The sequence below is a fragment of the Balaenoptera borealis genome, assembly GCF_965194805.1.
Source record: "Balaenoptera borealis genome assembly, chromosome: 21".
Lineage (NCBI taxonomy): Eukaryota > Metazoa > Chordata > Mammalia > Artiodactyla > Balaenopteridae > Balaenoptera > Balaenoptera borealis.
The window spans coordinates 19,635,808-19,654,814 of NC_138880.1; the positions used below are offsets into that span (position 1 = coordinate 19,635,808).

At 37.5% G+C, this 19,007-nt stretch overlaps 1 protein-coding gene across 3 annotated transcripts in view; it reads left to right on the plus strand.

Moving 5' to 3' along the window:
• Positions 1 to 60: 60 nt before the first annotated feature.
• The window catches only part of VPS37A (VPS37A subunit of ESCRT-I), a 38,149-nt gene continuing 19,202 nt past the window's right edge, over positions 61 to 19,007 (plus strand). Inside the window, exons 1-4 of one of the 3 annotated variants that reach the window (XM_082374809.1) lie at positions 61 to 484; positions 12,720 to 12,794; positions 14,710 to 14,824; positions 15,383 to 15,483. In XM_082374809.1, coding sequence (XP_082230935.1) covers positions 360 to 484; positions 12,720 to 12,794; positions 14,710 to 14,824; positions 15,383 to 15,483 — 416 coding nt within the window. In that variant the 5' untranslated portion in view covers positions 61 to 359. The remainder of the gene's footprint in view (positions 485 to 12,719; positions 12,795 to 14,709; positions 14,825 to 15,382; positions 15,484 to 19,007) is intronic. The other 2 variants (XM_082374808.1, XM_082374810.1) reach the window with 2 other exon arrangements.

Below are 19,007 nucleotides of genomic sequence, written 5' to 3' on the forward strand. Positions count from 1 at the left end.
GGGGGCGCCAGATGATGACGCGGCACGCAGAGAGGGCGGGGCACGCAGGTGACGGAAGCTGGGGTGGTGGAGAGTTAGGCGGTCAGGCGTCCTGACTGGTTGGGGCGTCGGGGCCGTGAAGGTAGGACTGCCGGTCCCGGGAGGCGAGTTTCCTGTCTCCAGCTGTCCGCAGTCAGAGCATGCCCGCCTGACCCCGAGGACCCCCGGCCGGGATTGCTTAGAGAAGACGCGGCTCCCCAGCACTTGGGCTGGGGCGTCCCTGCCCTCTCCTCCTCTGTCGCTGGAGAACCGGCGGGCTGAGCAGCTGGGAGAAGCAGGCCAGAGCCTTCTAGGGCCTCGGGCCCGGGGACCCGTGGAGGATGAGCTGGCTCTTTCCCCTGACCAAGAGCGCCTCCTCCTCCGCGGCTGGGTCCCCCGGTGGTCTCACCAGCCTCCAACAGCAGAAGCAGCGGCTGATCGAGTCCCTCCGGAACTCCCACTCCAGGTGACTGGTCGCTGCCTCTCCGACAGGAAGAAAAAGTAGGGCGGGAGGGCGGGCTGGTCCTAACCACACTCGCAGCTCCTCAGGCCGACTCCCGCCAGCTGCCGCCTTTTGACCTACCTCCCTTCGTCCTGGCTCTCACGCTTGCTCTCCCATCCCTGAGCCACGTTCAGGATTTTCTTCCGGGCCCTCCTTCCCTCCGTCCCGCCCCACCACCGCTCAGCTCCTCTAATTCCGATTTGCTCGTCCCTCCTGACCCAGCGCTGCTGACTGTAATCTGTCTCATAGTCTGTCTCCAATATGCCTTGCTTTGCCCGGCTTCCTCACTAATCTTTCCCTTTGCCCACCTGTTTGCCGCGTTGGCAGAATTGTTAAAATTCTGTACTTGGGTAAAAAGAATCGTGAAGAGTAATCTCCAAGTTTCACAAATAGTGGACCATTTTTGAAAAAAAAAAAAAAACTTTCAACATTAAAGAAAAGGGAAGACAGTTTTCACCAGTGAGTTCTTCTCTGGGAGTGACATACTCAATCCTCTGAAGTCTCTAATAGAAGATTTACCCTGTTCTAACCACCTCCCCCGAGCTGGCAACTATCAGTCTCTGTTCATTTCTCACTTTGTTGTTCTTGTTCCCACACTCAGGAATTGCCTTAGAGTCATCTTGATTGTTCTCTTGGCGTTGTATGAGTTGTTCATTTTCAGCGTGGTCAGATTAGAAATATTTTGCAATTCAAATGAATTCAACTGTTTTTATTGTAAACTGGTTTGCTGCAGCCCGTTATATTGCAAAAATCTGTGACCTCTAGTGGTTTTCAAAAATTAGAACTGCCTCTTTTTAGTATATGAATTATGCAAGTATATTTACATGAGTGTCAGCACATTTTAATGTAAAGGTGTCAACATCTTAATAGACTTTTCATACATTTGAAATATATATATTCAGAGATATTAAAATTGATTAATTCCTGTGGAAGGAACTACTGGGAGCCATTTTATCTGTTACACTAAGGATTTTTTCCCAAGCAAGTTATAGTGTAGAATAGTTTTAAATTAGATATAGTGTTAAAAGAAAAAATCACTGCAAAATGAGTTTGGCTAAAATGAGGCCTGTTACTGATTGAACTTCAGGTGTTTCTTGGTTCTTTGTCTCAATTGTTCTGCTTGTTGAGAACTTTAGAAAGGTGAGAATTTGTGGTATTAAACAGGAAAGAATGGCATGGTATTTGATTTAATGGTGGCTTTCTTTTTGGAAAATTAAGTTCATAGAGTTCTTACAAGTCAATCTTAGTCCAAATAGTGTTCTCTACTAACCTGTAAGAGCTACTTTTACAAAATATGCTTATTAAGGTGACTCCTTTTTAACAAACAACGGAAGTTTGTCTCCTTAGAAGGCATCACCTTGGAAGACTGTTTGTATACTATGCTAGTACTACTATTGCCAAAATACTTTTTAGAACCATACTTTTGGAATTAATTGCTTTTAAGCCTTTAGTATATTCTGTTAGATATTCTCACTGCTGGTAAATTTTTATTCTTTGAGGTTGGAGCTGAATTTTTCAAATATTCCAAAGTCCCTTGCTGCTAAGGCTGGTAAATAAGGAAAGCGATTGATGTGAAATTTATTGTTTATTTTTTTGGCCTTCCAAATAAGGTGAGATTCTAAGGCAGGAATTGCTAATCTAAGGAGTTCTGGAATTGGCTTAAGAGGATCGGTAAATACTCTGAGTCAAATGCAGAAGGGATGTATTTTTTTTTTTTTGGAAGGGATGTATTTTATTTGTTATTTTTTGAGCCAGAAATTATGGACATAATCAGACATGTGATATTATCTACATATTTGTAGTGTTTTATGAACAGCAAACTTTAAGTACTTGATTCTTTTAAGTTCTTTTATAAAAATATTTGAAGTTTTTATTGAAATATTTCACATTTATAAACTATACTTGGATAATTCTGGTGACAGTTAAGGAGGTCATGTACTTCCATTTTTCAAAGAATGGTATGATCCCAGAAAAAATGTCATCTACCTATTCTTGTTAAGTCTGCCCTTTTAACTCATGACATACATTTTAAAACTAGCTGGTAAAAATGATGTATGTGTGCAGTATCTGACAATATGTTGCTTGAGTAACCAAATTCAATACTACAACTTATGCTTAAAGATTTTTGTACAAAAAGACACTGCGATTGGTTATTCTGAAGGTGCACTTCGTAAAAGTTCAAAGAATGTTTCGAACGGTATTTTAATGAATAATACAAAACTTCCTCAGTTATGAGTATTAATATCTTGTTGCATGCTGCCCACCTGCCTCATGTTTAATACTCTATCCCTTCTCCAAATACAGGGTCAGTAGCTCTTTCTTGGCCGTGAAAGCGTCTGACTTCTTTTCGTCTCCTCAATAACCTTTCCCCACCCCATTCTCTCATCTACCTTCCAACTCCTTATAATTTTAAAAAAAATCCCACTTCAGGAAAGAGTCTCTTTAATTCCCTTTCTCTAATTAACGTAAGCTTCTTTTTAGTTACCTTAAGAAATTCCTACCTCCTCATCTTCCTCAGGCCTCTCCTAAAGGTTAGCTGAATTTTATGTGTATTTATTCCTCATCTAAGTCTTACTGGTAAGGCAGGGCAAATGGGACACTGTCATAATGATGACTAAAAAAGTGTTTATCCAAAATATAATAACACGTTTGTCTGCTACGAAAATGGAAACAAAGTTATGTAGATTACTAGGCTCAAGAATTTTATTCCACCTTCTAAGTAACAGTCATCACAGTATTCAATTTACCACTAAAATTCCTGACTTTATGGGCAGGAGTAGAACTAATTCTGTTGTTTCTTTTACTTCCTAAAGAAGCTCACTCTAAGAGACACTGTTGATTTCCCATCTAAATCCATTTCTTCTGATTTCTTGGAAGAACATTGTTTTTATATGGGTTCCTGGTCTGCCAGACTAATTATTTAATGGAGGCTGTGCTCTTTCAACCTGCTTAGGTAAATAATGATTGTTTACGCCAATGATGATGGTCTCATTCCCACTGCTAGTTATTGTGGAAGCAAGACACTTGACCTAATCTTAGTCAGTGGGGTTGGAGAAGAAGTCTGCTGGGGAGCTGCTCAAAACATTTTCTTAGTAATAGAAGCGTCTAAGAGGAAGTGCTTCTTTGTGTTTTGGATATTGTTGTGTTACATGGGACATCTAGAACTGCTTGGATCATGAAGGAAGCAGACTGACTACTGAATGTGGTAGAGTAGAAAGATGGAAAGTCTGTGATAATATTGTGATGCTGAATTAACCAGATCTGGAAACTTCCTTCCTCCAGACTTCTTGCTGTATAAGATTATACGATACATATACATTTGTATTATACATACAAATAACCCCTCACTGTTTAAGACACTTTCGGCCTGTTTTTTCAATTATTGATACTTGCAGCTGAAACTACCCCAAGTGATACTCACTAATCCCAGTATTTAAAGATTCTTCAGAAGTGAAGCTGTTAAGTATCTCCCTGCATTGAACCTGCAATCAGAAAATACTAAAATCTGATGGTAGCTCAACAGTTACCATCCTCACTATCCTGCTTTTAACTCTCACAGTATCTACAGTTAATTAGCTTCTTTATTATTTTATTTCCTTAGCTCTGAAGGAACAACCTGGAGCTGTGTTGTAAATGGTAATTGTTATCTGTAATTAACTATATAAATTCAAAGTTATACTAATAGTACTCTTTCTTTGTTACCTTTTACTTAGGGAGATCAACTCTCTCAAGTAAAGGACTTCTCCATTTTAATAATCAGTTAGTTATGTGGTAATTCTGGTGCTATTTTTATTTTATATTTAATCAGAAAATCTAATTTGGGAGTTATTTTTATCAGAGTTGCTTTCTTTTTCACTCTGGTATGAGATAGTAGACAAAATGAATTTGAGGAACATAAATGCAAACAAGCAAAAATTATTGACATTGGGAAAAGCAACATGACTTAGGTGAACTGAGTTCCAATTCCCATCTGTAGAATCAGGAATTGTGATTTTTATTCTGCAGGATTGTTGGTATTTAAGTAATATATATAAACATTGATTAGAGTATCTGACACACAGTAAACAGGCAACAGATTGTATTCCTTCTTTCCACTGCATAGAATCAGTGTGCCTGGAACCTTTGCCTCTTAGCCTACATGGATCTAGCCAGCTTATTGTTTATGAATTGCTCACAAGCCTACAGCTCATTTGCCTCTGGCAGGACTACTTCTGTCTTTCCATTCAGAAAGCAAGTCCATTCCAGAGAGTTCTTTTCTTCACAAATGAAATGTAAGATTTCATTTTGAAAGGTTTCAGACAATCCATGTAAAGAAACTAGAATGTTATCTGACACACAGTAAGTACTCTGTAAATGCCAATTACTTTATTTTTGTGTCTTAAATATAATAGTGCCAACCTCATAGTTTTTAAAAATTGTTTTGAAATCTTCTTTTGTTGCCAGTCCTTGGATATTCTTTCTGATTACCCAAATTTTTTTAAAAAGCCTTATAACATCTTTGGAGAGTCTGCTGTTGTATAATTTTCTACCCTATAGCTGTTAAGTTTAATCCCCTGCTCCCAGGTATAAGGCTGTCTCCTGTAAACTCATGGGTTTCTTAGTAAGCCTAGATTCCAAACCTTTCTTTCTGTAGTTTTTACTGTCAGCTCATAAGGACTCACATGCAAACTTGATAACACAGAAAGTTTGTAATGAGAGGATATGTGTATATGTTTTAACCTGTCTAGTGTTGTACTTTTTTTTTAATGGATCTGTTGTCAACATAATTTGAGATTTTTCATTAAAATATCCAAATTCCCAACTTTTAAAAAATAGTTTTTATTATTTAGAGCAGTTTTAGGTTCACAGCAAAGTTGAGCGAGCAGCAGGTACAGAGATTTCCCATATAGCCTTTGCCCTCTCCAACTTTTCTTTTAAAATAGAAAGATCTGGCAACAGTTCCCACATAACAGTGCTTGCTTTCAGCTTAAGAGTAGCTGTCCTATTTACTGGGCCGCCCTTCTCCATTTTACCAGTTCGCAATCACACCCTTTTGTACTACAAGCAACTGCCTTCATTCATGTACCTTTCTGACTCTTAAAGGTATTTGAGAGTAAAGTTTTCTTGTGGAAGAAAATCACCTTGACTTGTTGCAATAAAAAATTCTATCAGAATCTGCTGTGCCTTAGCCTGTTGAAGCTACAGAAACCTACAAAATGTCAATATTTTGACTATAAATTTGAACTCTTATAGTGAACTTAAAAGTTATGTATATCAAACGGTCCCATAATTAAGTGAATTTTAATTTGATACATTAAATCATATAGTCTCTAACCAGTGATTAAAAGTTATAATTGCAGAGTATATGACACAATAAAGCATGTTACCATTTAAAATTTTTCCTAAATAGATCGTAACACTCAAGGGCTGTGTCTCTAGGTAATTTTCCCTCTAGTCATATCAGTCCATACCTGCTTTTTAAAAAACGTTACCACCCAGGTCATCATTTCTCCATTGCCAGGTGAATCCAACCACATCTCCTCCTCCCCTCCTCCCCTCCTCCCTCTGAGCTCCTTCCAAGCTGTCTCCACTGCCTGCTCACCTACGCCAAAAGCCTGGTCATCCTGTTCTCACTTAGTCATCCCTGCTGCCCCTGGGCTGTAACTATTCTCTCTGCCTGCAGTCTTGTTCCCTTACTTTTTTCTTCCACATGGGTGCCAGAGTCATCTTTTTAAAATTTGAATTTGACCATGTTATTCCTTTTAGTAGCTTCCTAACTCTTGCCAGCCTCCTTAGCTTAAAGCCTGGTTGTCACACAAGGTGGTGACGTGACTGATGGAAACGTGTCTGCAGACACAATGTGAAGTTTCTGTAGGGCAAAGGATACGGAGACTCTTAGAGTTATTATTTCCTACTGAAGCTTTCCTAATTGTGTTTCCTCTGTCTAGAATGTACACTTCATTTCCCCGATTCTCTTTCCTGAGGTTAACTCTTACTTGACTTTTCAATGTAGCTCAGATACTGTTTTTTACCCCGAATACCCCACCACCCCCATCCCTGTTTACGTTAGGTTCTTTCCTCTGTGTTCCTATAGCTCTTTGCACGTCTCTGTCATGATCCAATGTCTTCTACAGAACACTGTTCAACAAATACTGTAAAATAAGTGGTTCATGTCAAACAGACATGGAAAACAAAATCGAGTACTCTAGAATTTCTAAAAGCCTTTAATATGCTACAGTGCGTCAGTATTCTCCAAGAGAAGGATACAGTATGAAGCGTCTTCCAAGCAGAGCACTGAACCATCTATTTGAGCTATTTAGCTATTTATTTTAAATTTCCAGTTTCTTAATTATTCATTTTCATATCAACCAGTGTGTGTGTGTGTGTGTGTGAGTGAGTGTGTGAGTGGGTGCAAGTGTTAATAGGGAAGAACCTTTGTGTTCTGTTACAAGTTAATCACTAAATGGGTGTTGCCTGTTAGCTGCCATTATACGTAATGGCACATCTCTGGGCGCCCTGCCTCCCAGGTTAAGAGCATTAAGCTAAAATACCTTTGTTTAGCTCACAGGAAACATCTTGACAGGCCCATGTGTGAATGACTGCAGGGGGGAAGAAATTAACACATCCCCTCCGGAGGCTGACCGGAAACAGGAAATGTTTGGCCTTACTCCCTCCCCTTTTAGTACAAAAGAAGCCCGAATTCTAACTCAGGCAGGATGGTTCTTTGGGGGCACCATCTTCTTGATCTGCTGGCCTTCCAAATGAAGTCGCTATTCCTTACCCCAACAACTCGTCTCTCAACTTATTGGCTTGTTGTGCAGCGCGGAGTTCGAGCTTGGACTCGGTAACACAAGGGCTATTTCTTTTGTTCCTCTGAGGATATTATACAAATTGAGAGTCTTCTGTTGGCTCATTTAACTCTGTTTCCTTGAAGTTTTGTGTTTGGGGCTCGTTGAGTTTGGTGCATGCCTTGCATGGTTTTGTTTTGTTCAAACCTTTTCTGTATTTGAGATTCCTGGTTGACTTGTTTGTAGATATTTAATTCTGTTTCTCATAGCCTGCCTCAGGTGATAGGTGAAGAAGAATGACTCGCTTTGTTACGGGCCAAGCTGATAGCTGTCTTTTGGAAATGGAGGCTTTGTGGGAGTCAGTAGTTTCCTAAGCCACTGCCACCTTAGAGGCTACATCCCGTGTTATTCAGGGGGCAGATGTTACCGCTGCCCGCTGGTTGGAACAAGCAGGGCACCAGGAGAGTGCTCTAGCTTCCTGCTGGTCCACGTGTCCCCGCACTCCGCCCTGAGAGGCGCTCCTGCCCCACCCTCCACCCTCCGGTTTGCGTTGAATCTGTTCAAGGGCTTGGAGGACCTTCAGACTGCTCCTACTTTGCTCTGGTCTTATGTTTTGGGTCGTCATTAGTTCCTGTCTTTCTTTTCTTTTCTTTTTTTTTTAACACTGATCTTTTCCTTAAATCTAATCCCATCTTTTTTTATCTTTCTAAGATTCCTCAAAGTTTCTTGTCAGTTTATGGTCCTATTTGCTTTCCAGCACTGTTACAGATTTGCTTTTTAAAAGTCAGTTTTGATATTTCCTGGAGAAAATGGGATGGGAAAGAGAAATTGTCTAACCTTCATCTACTGTTTTGAAGCATCTAAACCCTTTATTGGAAAGGATCACCTAAAAACCCTCCGTTGAGCTACCCAACCCTGCCGGAGATGCATGAAATCAGTATCTTGAATTGCTCTTTTTCAGTCACTTGATGTGCTGTGTGCCCCATCAGAGCAAAGACCACACTATTTCCATTTCCTTGGAAGATGCTGGATATATGGTAGCTGTTCAGTTGAACCTAGTCTTAGTTACAAAATACCAGTTTACACAGGATACAAAGTAAGGAGATAAATGATTGTTCTATAAAAGGAATCTTTTAACCATAACTAGTGTCTCTCTTGCATTTCAAGATCTGTTTGTTTACAGTTTTAGGGACTGTTAAAGAAATGTGGATGCCCATTAATCACACATTCTGACAAAGTTTTCTGTTGTTTCAGCTTTCTTTAGTCCCAAACTGATTCAGAGTCACTGAAGTAAAGCCATAGTAATTCACTGCTCTCAGAGAACCTAGAAAATAAAATTATTAATGGAAGGCTATTTAAATTTTCTCTGGTGTGATTACAGTATTACTTCAAAGTGTGTGTGTATGTGTGTTTACATCCAAAGAGTACTTACCTGCCAGCATAAAGATATGGCTATATGGCTGTAAGAATGTTTATCAAAGTATGGTTTATAGTAGTAAAACTTGGAAACAATCTAAATATTGATGCCAAAAACACAGCCTCTGTGCACCAGTGCCAAATCAAATCTCGGAGGCAGAGTTTTGGAAGAAGTAGAAAAGAATAGCTCTATTGCTTTGCCAGGCAAATGGGGACACAGCAGGCTCATGCCCTGAGAAACTGTGTCCCAACCTGGGAGGATTTGGTGAAGAGTTTTATAGCAGTGGTTCAAGGGCTGAGTTGCTAATAAGGATCAGGGTGTGCTCAGGGCCTGCACTCCTTTAATTTGGCCTCAGGTGGTCTCCTCCCTTGTCTCTGCATCCCCTCCCTGCCCTGATTAGCAACTGTTCGAATCTGCCCTTTAGAATTCAGGGAAGGTAATGGAGGCTGGAGTCTATTCCCTACAAACAAGAAACGGTGGACACAGAAAGGCTTCCATGCCCAGGAGTCCCATAGGGTTCTGCTCAGTTTCAATACCTAATAGTACGGAGTAGTTTAACAATATACTAGAACATTATGCAGCCATTTAAAAATATTGTAAAATAACATTTGCTGATTTGGAAAAATAATGTTTTTTCTAATGAGAATGAATTATTTTTGGAATAACTTTTTTAGAGTTATTTGAAAATAGCAAAAAATTCAAAATAAATTTGTGATAAAGATTCAGGGAATGATTCTTGTTTTAATTAAGTAGAACAAATATCTGCCGTTTTGTCTAACACAGCTAGTGTAGAGGAGGAAAAAGCTTTCCTTGTTGCTCTTAGGGTCCCTGGCTGGGTCTGAAAATTAAACTGACAAAGACAGATTAACAGGAGAAAAGCATAGAAATTTAAATAATGTGAGTTTTACGTATCAGGGGGGCCTTCAAAAGGAAATGAAGACCCAAAGAAACAGACCTGAGTATTTTATGCTGGGTTTGATGAAGAGTGGACAGTTGTGGAGGAATATAATGGGTTAAGGGGTATGAGGCACGTCTTGGAGATATTGCGGGTTCAGTACCAGACCACCTCAATAAAGCAAATATCGCAGTAAAGCATGTCACATGAATTTTTTGGTTTCCCAGTGCATATGAAAATTATGTTTATACTATACTGTAGTCTGTTAAGTGTGCAATAGCATTATGTCTAAAAAACAATGTATATATTTTAATTAAAAATACTTTATTGCTAACAAATGCTGTCATCTGAGCTTTCAGCGAGTCACAATCTTTCTGCTGATGGAGGGTTTAAAATATTGCAAGAATTACCAGTATGTGGCACAGAAACATGAAGCGAGCAAATGCTGTTGGAAGAATGGCACCAATAGACTTGCTCTATGCAGGATTGCCACCATCCTTCAATTTGTTAAAAAAAAAAAAAAAAAGGGAAAAGAAAAGGGCAATATCTATGAAGCACAATAAAGTGAAGTATGCCTGTAATTGTAGGAAACGGGGCAGGGGGCATGTGGTTGCAGGGTACAATGATGACATAGCAAGGCCGGTTTGTTAGGATTCTTCTTGGTGTCCCTGTGTCTTCTGAGATAAGGATGCTCCTTTCCTCTTGGCATGGGGAGGGCACCTCTTAATGAGGTTTTATGACCTGTTTCAGGGAAGAAGGGTGAGGGGGGAGGAGGTCAGAGTAACCTTCCTGTTTCTGCTATTTTCTCATACTCCTTCAGCTTAAAATATTCAAGATGCCAAGGTGCCACATTTAAGGGTAGCGTGTCCTGAACCCCATCAATTTCCTTGATTAACCTGTTGTTTTGGAATTTGTTAATGATGGTTTAGCTCTCATTAATATTACAAATATTACCTTTAGTTTGTTTTTTTTTTTACCTTTAGTTATTTTTGATACCTCATTTGTGGAGGAAACTTGTCAAAAATTTTAATAAATGTCAAGAACATAATTATGGGAACAGTGAATTGAACACTTCTAGCCAATGATTTAAGTAAAAATCAATTTAATCAAATTCACTTTGTTTTCTATAAAAATACAGTGTCTGAAAAAATGAGTTAAAACTTTAGTATTACAAATTTACACGGGCTCCAATTTAGATGTGTGTTCTAAATGCTTATTTAATAATAGCTAACATATTGAACAATTATTATGGTATTATGTGGGGAGGGCTTTACATGCATTATCTCACTTAATCTAACAACTGTTTTAGGTAGATGGGTATTTTTAACATCTGCATTTACCGTGTGAGAGATAAGGCTTAGACGGATTAAATAAGTCGTCCATGATCACACAAGTGAATGGTAGAGGATTTGATCCCAGAAGCTTAATTTAAGAGGTCGTGCTCTTAATCACTAAGATGCTCCACTTGGCTTTGAACTGGTGGATACTTTTGTGATCAGTATTCCCTTAAAGCATTGGACACCTTAGGGTCCTAAGATAACAAGGAGGAATAAAAAGCTTAAGCCATTTTATTGATTACATAATGTTTATACAACTGAGAAGGCTGTTGGTATCCTAGTCCAAACTTGATCCCCAAAGAGAAACTTCCATAAAAATTGTGTTAGTCCTAATATTGAATATCTTCTTGAGTCTTTTCTCAACCATTTCTTCTCTTCAGTCATAACCTCATTCCATGGGATGTCAGAGGAGACATCTATGATTTCTCCATAACTCCATCCCAACACTTTTGAACCTTTCAAGTTACCTAAAATTTACATATTTGAGAGGCTAGATTTTTATCAGAAGGCAAAAAAAAGTCATAGTCCAAAAAAGAAAATGAGGAAAATAAGAGGTTTTCTAAAGCTACTAATTGAAGCAACCAAAAGAACAAAAAGTAAATTACGTAATTGCTAGATCTTTCAAAGGTATTTATGCTTGAAAAAGTTTCATGTCCATTTGGATATTAGGCTTCCTTTCAGCGTTAAGTCATTAATACTACTTAACATTTTTCCCTTTGGAAAGATTATGAATGTTGGTTAGCATTCCAAGTGATCCCCCAGAAGGTTTGGTTGGTAGATTATAACTGTAATAATTGCATGCCTGCAATTAAAAATAAAATTCTAAATGTAGAATGTTAAAGTATATGGGACTTAAACGAGTTGGCATTTATATTCAGCTGCTAGTAACAAAGACTCCCAAAATAGTAACTTAAATGTGATAAAAGTTTCTTTTTCTCTGCATACAAGAAATTCAGTTTGACAATTCCATAGCCATCAAGGACCCAAGCTACTTCTTCCTGCTGAGCTCTCCCTAGTGTATGGCTCCCACTCTCAGGGTCACTCCTGGTCTAATATGGCTGTTAGAAGTTCAGCTGTCAGGGCCAGGCTGGAAGGGCAAATGGACTGATACCAGTTTTTTTGTTCCCTTTTAAGATGCTTTCCTGGAAATGCCACCTCACAACTTTTCTATGTTTTATTGACTGGAACTTAAGTCTATAGCAACAACTTGCTGCAAGAAAAGTTAGAACATTGCTACTCAGAATAAAATCAGGCTTCTCTTATTTAGGAAGAAGGGGCGTATTTGGTTTCGAAAAGCAGCCAGCGGTCTCTATCATAAGACTGTAGGAGACATCTCATCCAGACTTCTAAGTTTAAGCTCTTAAGGCCCAGGCTTCCCCAGCTGTCTATACAGCTGGGCAATAGCAGAATTATAATCAGAACCCAGATGTCTTGCTGACCTGTTTTAACTAGAGGGCTCACAATTGCTTCTACTAAGGATGAATTAGATAAAGTGATAGTAGATCGATCTAGCACTAATACAAGAGTTTTTCTTTGTCTCTTTACCTCACCATCTAATTCCCCCTCTCAGCAACCACCCCGCCCATATCTCAGAATAGTATTGCCTGCTTATTCGATAAACATGATCATTTTCCCCTCAAGATGCAAGTTATATTGGCCATCTAAATTCTATTATTAAAATAAAGTAGTTTTAGTAGCCTCTAAAAATATTTAACATTTGTTTTTAACATTAATGGTTTTTATAACTTTAGATAAATTTTTTTTCTCAAATTTTCTCCTACAGTATAGCTGAAATACAGAAAGATGTGGAATACAGGTTGCCATTCACCGTAAACAACCTGACAATTAACATTAATATGTGAGTAGAATTGTATCCTATTTTTTCATGTAATAGGACTTTAAAATCTTTTTATTATTTTGTTTCTTAGCTATTATTAGAAGTAAACTGTTTAAAAGTGAATTTATTCCCTTTCTAGTATTTATTTCCCTTTCTAGTAACTATAGTTTATTAAACTTACAATTTTGTGAAATAAAAAAATTTTAAAGACATCATTGTAATAGATATTGCTGTAAGAAACTGTAAAAGAGGAAACGTAATAAAAAGACGTAATCGTTTTTGTTGTTTTGCACTAAAGTCTAAGCTGGAGGTAGGCTGAAAGAGTAAGAATGATAATGACAAACACTCAAAGGGATCATGTGTGGAAAACCATTAGAGATATAGACACTTTTACATCAGAAGTAAGTGAAAGTATTCTAGTTTTCGGCAACATATACTACGTCAACCAGAAAGTTCAAGACTGAATTTGATCTGCTAATTATTTTTAAAGAAAAAAAAAATTAAGTTGAAAATGTAATCATGAGGTTATTAAGTTATAAAGAGGAAAGGTTGGACAAAGTGATTGCTGAAGTACTCATTTAGCCTTAAGTGCAGTTATTAGTCTTCAGCATGAAAGAATTAAGTTGTTACCTCAGATTGCCTCAGGTGGCTAGCAACTAGAGTGAGTGTTTGGGTGAGGTAAAAAGGCGCTTAACTTGAAGATAGGAACCACACTTGTTCATCGTCCTATCCTCATTGCCCAGCATGGTGCCTGCACATAGGAGGCCTTGTTAAATCCTAGCTGAATGGGTGGATTAAAGCTTGACTGTATAACAGTGACAACCATTATGCTGTGTTATCTTGATATATGGGAGTTTCTGAATCATCACAGCAGCCCTGCAACTTGGAACAAATTACAGACAAATAGGTGGTGAATAGTGTAGTGGGGAGAGAAACCCACATTGGTTGGGGTCTAAAGGCCATTCATTGCTCTTTTTTTACCAAACTAGTTTAACATCTTTAACCATATAAATGAAGTAGTTTTATCTCTCATCACATGCCTTAGGTAGAGCTAGGTAGGAGAAGCCGACGAGGACCCAGTTTTCTTCTTGACAATGTTGCCAACAAATAGTTTTCTGAGCCACAAGGGGAACAGAGTGGCAATTTAAAGGGACATACTTGTCTGAGTTTTAGAGATTTGGAAAACAGGGTTCCATGTCCAGTAAACTCTCATTTTTGAAGACTTTTTAAAAATTCTTTTAAATTTGTAGTAGTTCAAAAAAGGTTAAGATTTTTACTCTTTTTATTTTTTGTATTGAGAATTTACTGTTATTTACTTGAAACCATGTGATTGACCTCAAAGTTGGGAGAGATGTGTTAATTGAGACATTTAGAAGAGAGCCCTATAGAACCAAGGCATGATGACAGCTACACTGTTCCAATCCTAGCGCTTCCCATTTTATCCACTTAACTCTTTAAAAAATTCAGTATATAATGAAATAATTCTTGGCAGTATTTCAAAAGTAGGAAAGCCATAAGAAAAGTATATGGCCAGAACCTGTGGTCCACTAAATAGCCAGACTGGGTTAAATTAGGGTTCACCTGATAAAAATGCCTGGTCTAATTTTAGCTGAGATTTTGGATAGCTTGGTATATTGTGTTTGAAAGCAATTAATTGGCATGGTGTGAAGAATAGTCTATAATTCACGGTATCCTTATTCCACATTAAGAAGGTTTTACTCTACTGAATTACTTTATAGTCTTGTTGCCAAAGTGTATCTTTTTGTATACTTTCGATCAACTCAACAACCATAGTAGAGCACTAATTACTGAGTAATCCAAATGAAAGTATGAAAATTTTATTTGCTTTTAAGTAATTTTGTTTTAGGATTATGACTGTATAATATCACATTTGTTGTCTTTGTTTTTGTTTTTTAATCTGTTCTACCTTTACCAGATTGCTTCCTCCACAATTTCCTCAGGAAAAACCAGTGATCAGTGTTTATCCACCAATACGACATCACTTAGTGGATAAACAAGGAGTGTATGTTACCTCTCCATTAGTAAACAATGTATGTATATGATATAATTTATTTCAAAAATGTTCACTGTATTTAATAGATAATCCTGATTTGAAGGTTATTTGTTTTTCAGTGGTGAAGACCTGTTGATGTTAAGAACTTTGGTTCATAGTAGATCTTTTATAGTGGTTAGGAAGGGATAAAATTCAAATATGCCTTAAATTTCTTAGGATATATATACATATATATATATATATATATATATGTATATATATGATTGATTAATGTGAAGGACTGTAACTTAAATGTACTCAGTATTTACCTTTGAACCTTCAAATTATTGTCAATAGTGAAATGTGGAAATATTTCAGCTCCATTATTGACTAACTAAACTTTTAACCTCATTTATGGTATTGATTCTGTAAGAAAATATTGTAAGTTGTGGATTGCTGATATGTTCAATTGACATAATATCCTTTGCTTTTCATTTAATTCTTGACTTGCAAAAGTGGATTTAAGATTGAGTTTTACAGTTAAATTATCCTAATGAGACTTTATAATCTTTTTCTGAAGATGAATTTGATCACCGTGTATTACTGTTACTTTTAGTTTACAATGCACTCAGATCTTGGGAAAATTATTCAGAGTCTGTTGGATGAGTTTTGGAAGAATCCTCCAGCTTTAGCTCCTGCTTCAACAGCTTTCCCATAGTAAGTATATTTATATCGAAAGAGTTTGTATATACATTTATTTACTTTTGATCTAAGTAATCAAAATATAGTTTAAAAATTCAAATAATGTTAAAAGGCAATCCTCTGCTTTCCACATCCCCACCTTCACACACAGATACATTCATACTTTTCAGAGGCAACTGTGTTTTTCTATTTTAAGCTGCTTCTCTAATATTTACCTTCATCTTTCTGAATAATATATACATTACTGCTATCTCTTGATTCTTTCAGTTTAGATACTATCTATTGACTTCCTATTATGGATTGATGAGGATTTTACTTATCTTTCACAAACCTTCCTTTTCCCTCATCCTCTGAGAAATTTTTGATTTTTACTTAAACTCATGTTTGGTACTTTCATTACATTGACTCTCTAAATATTCCTTGCTGCTGAGCCTAGTACTTTATAATGATTATATTTCCCTGATGGTATAACTTTTTGCTTTTCTCTGGGGTTAATTACTTCGATTTTTCCATTGGTTTTATTTTCTTTGATCTTTTAAATTTTCCACATCTTTTAGCAGCTCTGAAAAATACCTTTCAAATCGTTTTTTCACATCATCAAACCTGTCAGGTAATCTCTAGGCTCCGGTATTTTCTCTTTGCAGACATTGCTCCATTTTCCCCCTCCATTCTGAATTAGTTACTCCACAACTGCTATAAAGCTGTCATCCTGGGATTTCCCTTTCCCACTCTCCTGTGTTAGATTCTCCTTTTCCTGCATCCTGTTTTTTTCTTTCTCAGGCTATTTCCTAGTTTCTTGCATTACTGCCTCCCTATAGCTTCCTGAGTAACGGCATGTTCCAGTTACTAAGGATGAATGACAAATTATCCTAAAACTTGTGGTTAAAATAATGACAACATTTATTTTCCTTGTGAATCTGCAGTTTGGTTAGGGACTAATAGAGAGAGCTTGTTTGTGCTCCACCTTTTGCATCAGCTGGCGTGGCTTAAAACAATGAACACACTGATTTTGCTCACCGATCTTCAGTTCAGGAAGGGTTCATCAGGGAGAGCTCTTGTCTGCTCTACTCATCATCAGCGGGCTCTCATCAGAGGCCTTTCCTGCGGAGGTCAACTAGAATACCTAGATGCAGCCTGGGCTTCCTCACATCATAACGGCTGGGCTCCTGGGGTGAACATCCTGAACGAGTTATGAGAAAGTCATATTCGCCTTCTCTGACATAGCTACTGAAGTCATGCAGTTTGTTCTGCTTCATTCTGCTTCTGCTTCATTCAGTTTGTTGAGGCAATCAAGAAGTCCTGATCAGATTCAAGGGGAAGAAAATAGGCTCTTCCTCTTTATGGTGGAGTGGCAAGGTTCTAGAAGAGTATATGGGACCGGAAATAGTGCTGTGGCCATTTTTGGAAAATACAGTATGCCACAAGATGCTTGGAAGAATAATTTTGAGACTTCTTTTTTCGTTTTTTTTTTTTTTTTTTACCTGCAAATGTCTTTAATATACCCTCACACTTAAAAGTTGGTAGAGTTCACATTCTATGTTGAAGTGGTTTTCCACTGAGAATTTTGAAGGCATTCCTCTGTTGTCTATATATAGGCTTCTGTTGCCAAGATGTCCAGTGCCATTTTGATTTCTGATCCTTTGTAACCTTTTTTTGTTTTTTTAATTTATTTAATTTATTTATTTATTTTTGGCTGTGTTGGGTCTTCATTGCTGCACGTGGGCTTTCTCTAGTTGCAGCAAGCGGGGGTTACTCTTCGTTGCAGTGTGCGGGTTTCTCACTGCAGTGGCTTCTCTTGTTGCGGAGCACGGGCTCTAGGCTCATGGGCTCAGTAGTTGTGGCTCACGGGCTCTAGAGTGCAAGCTCAGTAGTTGTGGAGCACGGGCTTAGTTGCTCCACGGCATGTGGGATCTTCCCGGACCAGGGCTTGAACCCATGTCCCCTGTCTGCATTGGCAGGCAGATTCTTAACCACTGTGCCACAGGGAAGTCCCTGATCCTTTGTAACTTTTTATCTCAGATATTCTGAAATTGCATGATCATACAACTTCTTACAATCTTTACTTCCTCTTCTGTAATATCTCTTGGCTTAATTACCCAATTCTTCTACTTAATTTCCAAGAACTTTTCCTTGTTCAGAAGTCAGGTGGCATCTATAACACTGCCTGGAAATCTGCTTAGGCTAGATTATCCCATTCATTGGGTATATCAGCCCCCGCCATCATCTTTGCCCTCCTGTGTCTTGGAATCATAAGCCTCGCTGATATTCTTTATCTAACAACTGGATTTCCTATCTTCTGTCAGGAAAGAGTTAAATATATCTCATTCACCTTATTTGAAGATATAAGCCAACAACTGTGATACAGTACACATTGTTAAAAAGCAAGTTTGATACACTTCTTAGATTATTTTATAGGTTGTACCTGCTACTGAGATTAAAATAAAGCAGATTGGTTCAGAACTATTAAGACTTTATTTCAAGGATAGTACAAATATTCTCTCACATTGAACATATTCTTTCTAAATAACTTATGTTATATTTACATACCTGTTAATAATATACCTTTACATAAAAGTAAACCTTTAAGATAAAGGTGAGCCATACTTTGAAATAAACAAGCTTTTTAGAGAACTTTTTTAAACTTAATTTTTTCAATCATATATTCACTTGGCTCTAAAATTTTAAAACTATAAAAGGGTATGGGGCGAAAAGTCTCCTTCCACTTTTTCCCTTGCGGTTTACTTTTTCTTCTTATTGGTATCCAAAGTTTTTCATTTGGGTGCATATGTGTAGAATTCCTGAGATATTTTATGCATATACAAGGAAATATGTACACATAGTATTTTATTCCCTCTTTTTTCACACAAGTGGTAGCAAACTATTCCCTTGCCCTTTTTTTTCTTTTTTCCCTCACTAAATGGTATGGTTCAGAGAGCTTTCCATGTTGGTTGCTAAAGCACTTCCTCATTCTTCTTTATGACCACAAAGTACTTGTTTTATGGATATAGCATAACTTAACAAAACTCCTATTAATGGACATTTTTGTTGTTTCCAATCTTTCCTAAAAGGCCCATCCTTCTTTGCCCTCAGTGATGCAGTGAATAACATTAAAAATAATATTTTACCCAAGTGTAAGTTTATTTGTTAGATACATTCTCAAAGTGGTATACATATTTGTAATTTTGACTAATACTGCAGGATTGCCCTACAGAGTAAGTTGTACCAATTTCTACTCCTATACGCAGTGCTTATTCCCTTTGCTGACATAGTAAATTATCAAAATGGATCTTTGCTAATTTATAAGCGGAAAATGTGTTAGTATAACTTTATTTGTATTTATCTTACAGTGAAGTTGACAATTTTTTCCTATGATTTAGAGATTTTTTTTTCCTTTCCTTGAACCTGTGTATTCTATCCTATTCTCCATTTTGCTATTGGGTTGTTAGTCTTTTATTAATTTGGAGAAATTCTTTACATATTAGAGAAATTATCCATTTTCCTATGACATGTTTCAGATGTTTTCCCCCAATTTGTTATTT